Source organism: Odocoileus virginianus, unplaced genomic scaffold (assembly GCF_023699985.2).
Source record: "Odocoileus virginianus isolate 20LAN1187 ecotype Illinois unplaced genomic scaffold, Ovbor_1.2 Unplaced_Contig_5, whole genome shotgun sequence".
NCBI lineage: Eukaryota > Metazoa > Chordata > Mammalia > Artiodactyla > Cervidae > Odocoileus > Odocoileus virginianus.
In genome coordinates, this window is record NW_027224322.1 from 226,459 (window position 1) to 238,941 (window position 12,483).

The 12,483-nt window shown below is 37.9% G+C and overlaps 1 protein-coding gene across 2 annotated transcripts in view; it reads left to right on the forward strand.

The window, feature by feature from the left end:
- Positions 1-9,855, forward strand: part of RBM44 (RNA binding motif protein 44) — a 28,744-nt gene extending 18,889 nt beyond the window's left edge. For both annotated transcript variants that reach the window (XM_020876430.2, XM_020876431.2), the window contains exons 14-16: positions 4,213-4,358; positions 4,494-4,638; positions 8,925-9,855. In XM_020876430.2, coding sequence (XP_020732089.2) covers positions 4,213-4,358; positions 4,494-4,617 — 270 coding nt within the window. In that variant the 3' untranslated portion in view covers positions 4,618-4,638; positions 8,925-9,855. The remainder of the gene's footprint in view (positions 1-4,212; positions 4,359-4,493; positions 4,639-8,924) is intronic.
- Positions 9,856-12,483: the final 2,628 nt, after the last annotated feature.

Genomic DNA, 12,483 nt, shown 5'->3' on the forward strand with positions numbered 1-12,483 from the left:
ATTTTGAGTTCATTTTTATATGATATGTGAAATATAAATTGAGGAGGCTTTTGGTTTGTGTTTTTGTTTTGTGTATGGAATTGTTCTAGCATAGTTGTTGAAAAGATTAGCTGATCTCCACTGAATTATCTTTGTGCCTTCGTCAAAAATCAGTTGACCATATTTGTGTGGGTCTATTTCTAGAGTGGTCTTTTCTACCTCTTTCTCAAATTTTCCACTAGTACTACATATCTTGATTATTATAGCATTCAATGAGTCTTGATATCAAGTAGAATTAGTCCTCCAATTTTATTCTTTTCCAGAATTGTTTGGGCTATTCCACTGTCTTTGCCCATAAGTCTCATAATTCTGCTTGTCACTGTCCATTAAAAAATCCTACTTGGATTTTTACTGTAGTTAGCTGGACTCTACAGATCAGAGAAAATTCCTTTTTAATAAATGGATGAAAGGAAAACATATTTGTTGAGTAAATGAATTTAGTTTTTTTTTTCCCTTGAAAATAAGATAAAGGGATCTCTTCTCTCTGTGTCTGTATCCCATCCTTTCCACTAATTCCTGGAGTTATGCCATTGTTTTTCTGTACCATTAGTGACTCTGTTTCTACTCATAGGCCTTTCTCCACTTAGAGTTATGCACAGCTCTTCCTAATCCTGCCAACATTTCCACTTGACTTTTCATTCTTTTGACATGACCGTCCTTAATTTGTTCTGTGTTTTTCCTGTCAAACCTCCCAAACAAGTAGTTATATCCAATGTCTGGGTTTCTTTGGTTATTCCTTTTCTTCATCGTAATAATCTGACTTCAGTCTCTTAAAATTTTATTTATAGTGTTCTTTCTATAGTCAATAGTGACATTATGATTGGTCTTTCTCCCTATCTTCCTTCTTTTTGACCATTTAGCCCATTTGATGTTGGTCATTCCTTTCTTTAAACTCTTTTCCTTTCATTTAATGACACTTGGTGTTTAGGATGGGTTTCTTGGTGTTTAACTTCAATCCATAATAGGAAGGAAGGAAACAGACTACAGTTGGGATACAGGGGGACTTGAGCTGGACCTTTGGGAGCTGTGGCTCCTACCTGCCCCTCACCTGGTCTCTTGCCTCTACATCCCTGGAAGTGCCTTCTGCTTCTCTCTGCACACTGGCTTTCTCTGTCTGTTCATGACTTCTCTCACCCTCCAGGAGGCTTTATTTTGCTTAATTCTGACTACAGTATTTTTCAGTTCAAGCTCCTGTCATCATTTAACTAACTCATTTGCTTTGTGTTCCAGTTCCACATTCTTTAGACAGGGAATCTGATCCAGCCTGATTTTGGTGTTCATGGGTTCAGGTAATAACAGCACTCTTGTCCTGTCAGCAGAGGCAGCAGGCCATGGAGCTGGTAGAGGGAAGGTCATGTGTTGTAAATCGGGCACCGTGGGCTAGGCCAGAAGTCTGCTGTCCTCGAGTCTATGGACAGGGCAGCTCTTACTGCGTCTTTGTTAAATTGTACTCTTACTTTTCTAGCAGCTTCCTGTCACCTTTCTTCTCAGATTCTTAACATTTTTTCATTATACTCATTCATTTATAAAATATTTATTGTCTATAACAAGAGGTAGAGAGTGATGATTAAGAAGAACAGATTCATAACCTGGCTTTACTACCTACTCATCATGGGCTGGGCAAGTTACCACCCTCTGTGTCTGAGCATCCTTGTTTTAAAATGGGGATAAGTTTTCCTGCCTCACGAATGTTGTGAGCTTTAAATGAGTTTAATACAGAACAATACCTGTCATGGAGAGTGTACTCAGTCCGTAAGGAAATGGCAACACACTCCAGTATTCTTGCCTGGAGAATCCCATGGACAGAGGCTACAGTCCATGGGTTCACAAAGAGTTGGACATGACATTGAATAACACACACCACCACCACAAACTGTTATTCACTAGTAACTTGGCTTTCTTGGAAAACCCACCCTCTCTGTGGTTTCAACTGCTATCTAACTATTATATCAGAATGATTTATTTAGCAAATAGTATACCAACTGTGTACACTATTGCAGGCAGCGGGAAAATAGCAATGAACAAAACAGACAAAAATCTGTGCTGTTAAAGAGTTAAGGTGATTCCCTCGTGCCTCAGACAGTTAAGTGTCTGCCTGCAATGCGGGAGACTCAGGTTCGATCCCTGGGTCAGGAAGATCCCCTGGAGAAGGAAATGGCAACCCACTACAGTATTCTTGCCTGGAAAATCCCATGGACAGAGGAGCCTGGTAGACTGCAGTCCATGGAGTCACAGAGAGTTGGACACGACTGGTCAACTCAAAGAGCTTAAATCTAATGAAGGAGATAAGGCAATAGGCAAATATTTAAAATATATAACATTGTGATTTGGGAGATCTAATATTTTATATATCTTACCATGAATTTTCATCTAGATTGAAAGTGTCAACTCTTTCCTTGTTGAACTTTTATGGGATGTACAGTGGTTTCATACAATTGATAGCCTACTTGCATTGTTGTTGTTCAGTCACTAAGGCGTGTCTGACTCTGCAACCCATGGACTGCAGCTTGCCAGGCTTCCCTGTCCTTCACTATCTCCCTGAGTTTGCTCAAACTCATGTCCGTTGAGTCAGTGATGCCATCCAAGCATCTCATCCTCTGTTGCCCCCTTTCATGCTCTCAATTTTTCCCAGCATCAGGGTCTTTTCCAGTGAATTGGCTCTTCGCATCAAGTGGCCAAAGTATTGGAGCTTCAGCTTCAGCATCAGTCTTTCCAGTGAATATTCAGGGTTGATTTCCTTTAGGATGGACTGGTTTGATCTCCTTGCAGTCCAAGGGACTCTCAAGAGTCTTTTCTAGCACCACAGTTTGAAAATGTTAATTCTTCAGTGCTTAGCCTTCTTTATGATCCAACTCTCACATCCATACATGACTACTGGAAAAACCATAGCTTTGACTGTATGGACCTTTGTCGGCAAAGTGATGTCTCTGCTTTTTAAAACACTGTCTAGGATTGACAAAGCTATTCTTCCAAGGAGTAAACGTTTTTTAATTTTGTGGCTGCAGTCACCATCCACGTTGATTTTGGACCCAAGAAAATGAAACCTGATGCTGTTTCCACATTTTTCCCCATCTATTTGCCATGAAGTAATAGGACCAGATGCCATGATCTTAGTTTTTTGAATGTTGAGTTTTAAGCCAGCTTTTTCACTTTCTTCTTTTACCCTCATCAAGAGGCTCTTTAGTTTCTCTTCACTTTCTGCCATTAGAGTGGTATCATCTGCATATCTGAGGTTGTTAATATTTCTCCCTGCAATCTTGATTCTAGCTTGTGATTCATCCAGCCCAGCATTTTGCATGATGTACTCTGCGTATAAGTTAAGTAAGTAGGGTGACAATATACAACCTTGATGTACTCCTTTCCCATGTTTGAACCAATTGGTTGTTCCATGTCTGGTTCTAACTGTTGCTTCTTGTCCTGCATACAGGTTTCTCAGGAGGCAGGTAAGGTGGTCTGGTATTCCCATCTCTTTAAGAATATTCCACAGTTTGTTTTGATCCACACAGTCAAAGGCTTTAGCATAGTCAGTGAAGCAGAAGTAGTTGATATTTTGGATGGTTAATAGTAATTAATTGATCATTTTAATTTTGTCTCTTCAGTTTAATTATAAGATATATAACTGATGGTTCTATTTTATAGCACTAATTTCCCCCCTCCCCAGCATGTTCTGGGCATATAGATTGTTCATTAAATGTTTAGTAAATAAGACACAGATTATAAGATATAAATATGTATATATAATTACCATGTAGACTAGCCTTTCTCTGTCCGGTTGGGTAAAAGAATGAAGCCTTCATGCCCTAAGCCTAAGATATCCATTGTATGTAATGAATGAACCTCTCTCCTATGCATCTAGAACCAGTTATGTCCTATCTTAGGGAAAATTGAGAAAATAGTTAACATTATTTTCTGAGACCTGTGGGTCAGATGAGTAATCCTTTTTGAAAAAGGCTAATTTCAACATAGCCCATATACTTGCCCTGTGTTTGGCATTTTTTAAAATAAGTGGCCCTGAATACATTTCAAGTAAATATACTGGGTGGAAAAAAATAATCTCAAAGTAAATGTTTTAGAAATTTTGATTTTACTATTTGTAACTTTTAAATTCAGAATAGGCTGAATTGCCTCTGTAATCATCACTGATTTAAATAAAACTTTAAAATGTTTATTTAGAGTGTAAAGAAGAATTGTAAACAGATTGAATCTACTAAATTATTACCTGATACACCTATTCGATTCATACCTCCAAATACATTGAACCTGCGTAGTTTTACCAAGATCATGAAGAGACTGGCTGAACTACATCCAGAAGTTAGCAGGTAATGACTACAGTTATATTTTAACTGGCTTTAAAAGTTTGTATAAAACTACAGTTCCTTTCAATAACTTAGCCATGTTTTGAATGTGCTACTTTGGAAAAGACAAATGCTCATGTATGTTTTCCTTTGGCATAGAGATCACATTATAGATGCTCTTCAGGAAGTAAGAGTAAATCATAAAGGTTTTCTGAATGGCTTATCTATTAATACGATTGTGGAAATGACTTCCTCTGTTTTGGAAAACTCTGCTTCCAGTTAGGAGTAAAACAGGCAATAAGAGGTAAGTCAGTCATATCTTTCATATTTAAATAGTAAACATTTTAAGCTGTGGATTCCATTTCCTTTTCAAATAAAAATTATATTGAAAATAATAAGATAATATTATAAAAGCTAAAACAAGCATACTGTATTAGTTCACTGTTAATGCAAAACTAGCTACCACAAAATTAATTGACTTAAGCAATCTTTATCATCACCTAGTTTGCAGGTCAGAATTCAGGAATGGCATAACTAGGTGGTTTTAGCTTTGTGACTTGTGATGTTGCATCAAAGTGCTGGCATGGGCTGTAGTCATCAGGAGGCTTGACTGAGACTGGAGGACCTGCTCCTGAGACAGCTTCTTCCCATGACTGTTGGCAGGGGCCTCTCTTTGTCACCACGTGGGCCTTGCTGTAGGCTGCTTGAGTGTCTTTACAGCATGGCCTCTGGCTCCTTCAGCGCAAGAGCCATCAGAGAGAGAGCAAGCTGGAAGCTGCAGTGTCTTTTGTGACCCCAACCCTCAAGTCATACTCCATCATTTCTACCACATTCTGTCAGGTGCAAGTCACTATGTGAATCCACACTCTTGAAGAAAGGTGTTTCAAAGAATTTGTGTATGTACTTTAAATTACCACATACAAACATAGAATCCCTGTTTATAAAATAATGGATGAGGCCTTGTTCCTATTTATAGATGTTTGGGTGAGTAAAGCCAGCTTTCCACAGCGAATAGTTAGAAAAGCTGAATAAATATAAAGACTGTGCCTGCTTGAAGACACAAGAGAGCTATCAAGATACTATGAATTATTGGGCCAGGGTAAGAGAAGATTGGGGCTTCCCTGATGGTTCAGTGGTAAAGAATTCGCCTGCCAATGCAGGAGACACAGGTTCGATTCCTGGGTCAGGAACATCCCTAGACAAAGAAATGGCAACCCACTCTGGTATTCTTGCCTGGGAAATCCCATGCACAAGGAGGCTTGGCCTGCTGCAGTCCATGGGGTCGAAAAGAGTCAGACACGACTGAGTGACTGAACAATAACAGCATGTGGTAGATGGTTTGCAAAAACGGCCACAGTTATTCCTTCCCTGTAACCATGCCCCCTCTGCCGTGTGACTTGTACGCTCCTCTGACCAAGAAGTGGATTCTCTTCTCCCACCACTTGAATCTAGACTGACCTTTTCACTTGCTTGTGCCATTTCCAAGCCTAGCCCTCAAGAGACTTTGATCACTCTGCTCTCTCGGAAGTTTACTGCAGCCACATAGGGATACCCAGGATGCCTGCTAGAGGACAAGAGACTATAGTCACCCCTCGCCCCTCACCCCTCAGCATCCGTGGGAGATTGGTTCCAGGAACTCCTGCAGATACCAAATTAGAGGTCACCCAAACCTCTTATATAAAATAGCATTATTCAGTCACCAAGTCATGTCCAACTCCTTGTGATCCCATGGACTGCAGCATGCCAGGCCTCCCTGTTCCTCACCATCTCCCAGAGTTTGCCCAAGTTCATGTCCATTGAATCAGTGATGCTATCCAACCACTTCGTCCCCTATTGCCCTCTTCTTCTGCCTTCAGTCTTTCCGAGCATCCCAGTCTTTTCCAGTGAGTCAGTTGTTCACATCAGTGGCCAAGGTATTGGAGCTTCAACTTCAGCATCAGTCCTTCCGTTGAGTATTCAGGGTTGATTTCCTTTAGGATGGACTGGTTTGCTCTCCTTGCTTTCCAAGGGACTTGCATATAACCTACACACATCCTCCTGTATACTTTAAATCATCTGTAGATTATTTCTAATATGTAATAATACAATTCTAAATAACTACAAATAGTTGTAAATACAATATGAATGCTATAAATATTTGCCCGAGCACAGTAGATTTCAAGTTTTGCTTTTTGGAGCCTCCTGGAATTTTTTTTCAAATATTTTCAGTCCATTGTTGGTTGAATCTGCAAGTGCAGAACTTGAAGATATGGAGGGCCAGCTGTACATGGAGGCTAGCCGAGGCATTGCATCCTGCATCCACCTGCCCCTGAACGCATGACAGAACCTAGCACAGATCAGCAGGTAACCTACCAACCAGGCAGCTGTCCATAGAGGCATGAGTGAGCCCAACCAAGGGGAGCCAAATCACCCAGAGGAGTCTAGCCCATTGCTACCTGCAGAATCAGAGGCTAAACAGATGCTCATTGTTTTAAGCTACTAAGCTGTGAAAGTTAATTGTTGCACAGCAAAAGCTAATTAATACAGATGTACTATGTTCAAGGAGACAGAACAGGGTTAAGAATTTTAGGATAGAACTGGAAATATTTTAAAGGAAATTCCATTAATGAAAAACAGAATAACTTAGATGAATAATTCAGTTAATAAGTTCTATAGCATATTAGACAATTGGAAAGGTCAGAAAAATTGTGGAATGAAGCACAGAGATAAAGGGGTGAAAAACACAAAAGAGAAGAAACAAAGATATAGCAAGAAAACCTCTAATAATTTGTGCAACTGGAATTTTAACCAAAAAATAAAAAGAGGGAGAAAATAGAACAGATACAGTATTTGAAAAAAATTTAAATGATAAAACATTAGAAATTTAGTAAAACTTTCAAATGCCAATCAGGAAAAATAAAAAGACCTCAGTACATCAGAAAAACTGCCTGAATGTGATCCTGGTGACCACCATGCAAAGCTGCTGAAAGTCGATCAAAGCCATTTAATGAGCTCCAAAGCTTTATGAATAAGGGAATAAGCAAGAAAAATAAAAAAAGCGGTGCTCACCTGCACATCCAGACACATACACATAGGAAAACTGAAAAACAAAAAGAAACGCTAGCTATAAAGCAACTAGAGGGAAAAAAAGTACAGCAATTAAACTGACATCTGATTTTCAACAGAAGCTGTCAAATAATTCTACCAACCTAGGATTCTGTACTCACAAAAAGAGTCTTCAGGAGTAAATGTGAAATAAATTTATTTTTACTCAATTAAAAGCTAAGATAATTTGTTACTTAGAGGACCCATTGTAGTAAAGAAAATACTAAAGAGTGTTTTCTAGAAAGAAGGAAACTTATTTCAGATGAAAGGTCAGAGATGCAGACAAATTGAAGAATAAAGTGTATAGATCAACTGATACTACACAAAACAAGAATAATAGTATTTTATAGGGTCTAATGTAATTAATATAAGACAATAGTAGCATGTAAGTTGAGAGATAATTAAGTACTGCAACTGTTCTGAGCACCTGGTGACTTGGGAAGAGAGTGAAATGTACTGTGTTGGGGTCCCCAGCACCACCCCAAGAGCTAGAACTAAAATCTAAGAACAGAGGAAAAGCCTCACACTGTTGGATTTGTCACTGATTTCTTGGATATGACAAAAACACAGACAAGAAAAGATAGATAACCTGCATCAAATTTAAAACTTTGTGCATCGGCACTATCAACAGTGAAAAGGCAACCTACAGAGTAGGAGGGAGTATTTGTACATCATTTATCTGACAAGGATTGATATCCAAAATATAATAAAGAATAGCTGCAGCTCAGCAACAACCCAGTTTAAAAATGGGCAAAGGATTTGAATAGACATTTCTCTGTAGAAGATATGCAAATGTCAATAAGCGTATGAAAATAGGCTCATTATCACTAATCATTAGGGAAATAACCAAAACCACAATGGGATATTCACTCCACACCCATTAGAATGACTGTTATCCTCCTGCCAAAACCAGAAGATAACAAGTGTTGGTGAGGATGTGGAGAAATTGGAAACTTCCCCATGCATTGCTGATAGGAATGTAAAATAGTGCAGCCATTGTGGAAAATGGTATGACTCTTCCTCCAAATATTAAAATAGAATTATATGATCCAGTATTTCCACATCTCAGTATTTACTGAGTTTAGTGATATGCCTAGTAGGGGGTAGAAATTAATGGCAAATAAGTTTGAAAAGTTAAAGTGTTAGTCGCTCAGTCGTCTCCCACTCTTTGTGACCCCATGGACTGTAGCCTGATAGGTTCCTCTGTCCATGGGATTCTCCAGGCAGGAAGACTGGAATGGATTGCCATTCCGTTCTCTGGGGGTTCTTCCTGACCCAGGGATTGAACCCTGGTCTCCTGCATTGCCGGTGGATTCTTTACCGCCTGAGCTACCAGGCAAGCATATATAAGCGTATAAGTAAATATGGTATTAATTGATACGATAAATGAGTTAACTGACAATGATTGGTTTAGTAATAAAGTGTACTGATAACTATGTACTTTTATGGAATTTTGGATTTAGTGTAACATTTTATTTTTGGTTTCTTCCTTCTCTTGACCTCTAGAATTTCCTTGGAAAGCATGAGTTCCTTCCTACAGAGAATGTTCTCCAGCACTTAGGAAAAAATTGTGGTAATAGCAAAATGATATAATTAAATAGGCTTGATATATGGGGTTAGCTGTTATAATATTCTACTTTATATAGCCATCTCTTAAAATCTAGCAACTGTTGTTTTGACAATATATAGATCTCTATATATAAATTAAAAGATACTTTTTAATGTTTATAGACTTTGTATTTCAAACTTCTCACTTAGAGACTTGAAGCTGCATGTTTTGGAGCAGAGACAAAAATGGTGTCAATTTCAAAAAAAAAAGTCTGTGTTAAGTCAGTTTTTAAAATATTGACCAATAGAAAGTATTATTTTATGTGTGAAAAATATAATCTATCTGAAGTTCTTATTTTCAGTTTTCAGTTGTCTTAAGACTCTTATATTGGACCATAGGATAACAGATAAACAAACTGGATCTACAGATACACATTTTGTAATGTGTATGTTTTTAAGTTTCCAAAATAATTACTGTTGTGATGCATTAATAGGTTTAGATGTATTTTCCCTGTTTTCACTAGGAAGAGTGAACCCGTTTGTGCTCTGGTAAACTGTTTACCTAAATATAAAATGGTCACTGTATTGATTATGTTCATTTTGTAAGAAGTTCTGTTAGGTTAGAGTATACATTGGAACACTTTTCAAGACCTATTCTTCTGCTTTATCTGATAACATACATTTCTTTAATTGCTTACTTTTAAAGGTAACATTGTTTAGAGTCTTACTAATAGTAAGATGAACACTTAAATATGTATTTTCTTCAAATGTTTAAAATGTTTATAGCATTCAATATGTAGCTGGTATTGCTTGATTAAAAGTTACCTATTTAACATTTACAATTGGTGTATTATATTTTAATAAAGGTAGAATCTATAGTAAACTTTAATACTTTCTGCACATTTGATGGCATTCCAAGTGTAAATTAACCTACCAGTGTTTATATGAAATATACATGGACAGTAAGACTATAGATCAAACTACTGGGTTTCAATTTTTTTCTCTTCCATGGAATTTTTGGGCTTATTTCATATATTGATTTGTCTCAAGTTATTACCAGATCCACTCCAAATGTTTACCAGAAATTGAGTTCCAGGATGCAGGAAGTAATAATAATGATTTAAAAGGACACTATTAAATGAAATTTGATAACCATCAGGTTAGTAAGTGATTCTCTCCTTTAGTAGAATCAAGTTAGTAGAATCCTAGAATTATGCAAATTGCTTCCTATAATGACTATTTATATTAAAAGGCTACATTCAGAGTACCCTTTTTAAATAAGGTTGAAACATGGATCAGACATTATTTTTAACATACTAGTGGCAGTGAGGAGTATATGTATGTGCTTGTGTGCTCAATCATGTCTGACTCTTTGCAACCCCATAGCTGTAGCCTACCAGGCTCCTCTCTGTCCATGGAATTTTTGCTTCTAGTCATTTGTTTCTAAAAGGATTTAATGAAGTGGAATTCCCTTTTAAAAAATATAGAGACCAAATTAATGAATTCATTTTGGGGAAATATAGAAAGGATCACTTGAAATTATAACTTTGAGATTTTTTGGAATAAAGATGTCCTCTTCAAAACATAAAGGAAAGATCAGGCAACTTTTAGATGAAAAGGTTTTTAACAATGACCATGTAAATTGATCCCTGTTATTAAACTTCCCAAGTAAAATGTAGAAACTAGAATAATTCATGAATCTTTAGAACTACAAGTGAAAAAGCAATATTTATTTTCTAAGTTCTCTAACTTGATATTGGTTAATTATATAAAATTGTTAGAAAATTTTAAAGACTGGTCAGATTATCCAAGTTTCTAAATATCTTCAGCAAAGTTTCAGATAATTTCAATATGATTAATTGTTGCTCAGAATCATTTTTTATTTCATACTGTATTAGTGGGACACCAAAGAACACTTTAACTATATCAGCTAGGATATACAGGTGTTATGTTTAGAGATAACCAGAGATCTATAATGTTGTAAAATACCCTGAGAATATCCCCCAAAAATTCTAAATTGGGACTGAAAATTCTAAATTGGCTCAGCCTAATGCCAGTGTTAATTCTGGTCAAAAGAGATAATATGTGTAACTGAGAAGCTCAATATTTCAGGTGATTTCTTTTTAAAAAAAAAGTTTTTCAGCCAAAATTCTGTATATGTTGACTTAACTTCTTTTTCATTATTGATCAGTTACTTATTACAAAGTATCTATCTGGCATAATAGTAAAATGTTTAATACTTTTAGCTCTTGTGGTCAGCAAAGTAATGGCCCTCCAAACTGACCAGTCTTCATGCCCAAACCTGTGAATGTGTCACATGGCAAAAGGGAGTTAAGGTTATAGAAGCAAGTAAGATTGCTAATCAGCTGACTTTTAGATGGGAAGATGATTCTGGATTATCTGTGGGCAGAAGAGAGAAGCAGAGAAATGGCATCTCGAGAAGGGCTCCACCACTGTTACTGGCTTTGAAGATGGAGGAAGGTGGCTAGGAGCCAAGGGATTGCAAGTGGCTTCTGGAAGCTGGAAATGGCTTTGAAGATGGAGGAAGGTGGCTAGGAGCCAAGGAATTGCAAGTGGTTTCTGGAAGCTGGAAAGGGCTGGTCCACTGGAGCTACCAGCAGGAATGCAGCCCCACAGACATCTTAATTTTAGCCTGGTGAAACCCATCTCCAACTTCAGACTTCTAGAAGTATAAGATAGTAGATCTGTGTTGTTTAAGCCACCAAACTTGTGGTAGTGTGTGACCTCAGCAATAGAAAACTAATACAACTATAGGGGTTATCTCTCAAGAGCTGCTGGGAACAAGATAAGATTCCTGCCTGAATTTTGATTCTTGGGGATAAAGTGTTATGAGCTATGAGCATTAAATAACCCCTAGCTTTGTTGTTCACTCGCTAAGTCATGTCTGCCTATTTGCAACCCATGGACTGCAGCACCCCAGATTTCCCTGTGCTTCACTGTCTCCTGGAGTTTGCTCAAACTCACGTCCATTGAGTCATTGATGCATCAAACCGTCTCATCCTCTGTCATCACTTTCACCTCCTGTCCTCAGCTTTCCCACCATCAGGGTCTTTTCCAGTGAGTTGGCTCTTCATATCAGGTGGCCAAAGTATTGGAGCTTCAGCTTCAGCATCAGTCCTTCCAGTGAATATTCAAGATTGATTTCCTTTAGGATTGACTGGTTTGATCTCCTTGCAGTCCAAGGGACTCTCAAGAGTCTTCTCCAACACCACAGTTCAAAAGCATCATTTCTTCAGTGCTCAGCCTTCTTTATGGTCCAACTCTCACATCCATACATAACTACTGGGAAAACCATAGCTTTGACTAGCTACCCTTTAGCTGCTAGTATTTATATAGAGCTTAGATCTTAAGGTGGCTCAGATGGTAGAGAATCTGCCTGCAATGTGGGAGACCTGGGTTTGTTCCCTGGGTCCAGAGGATCCCCTGAAGAAAGGAATGTCTACACACTCCCAATATTCTTCCTGGATAATTCCATGGATAGAGGAGCCTGGTGGGC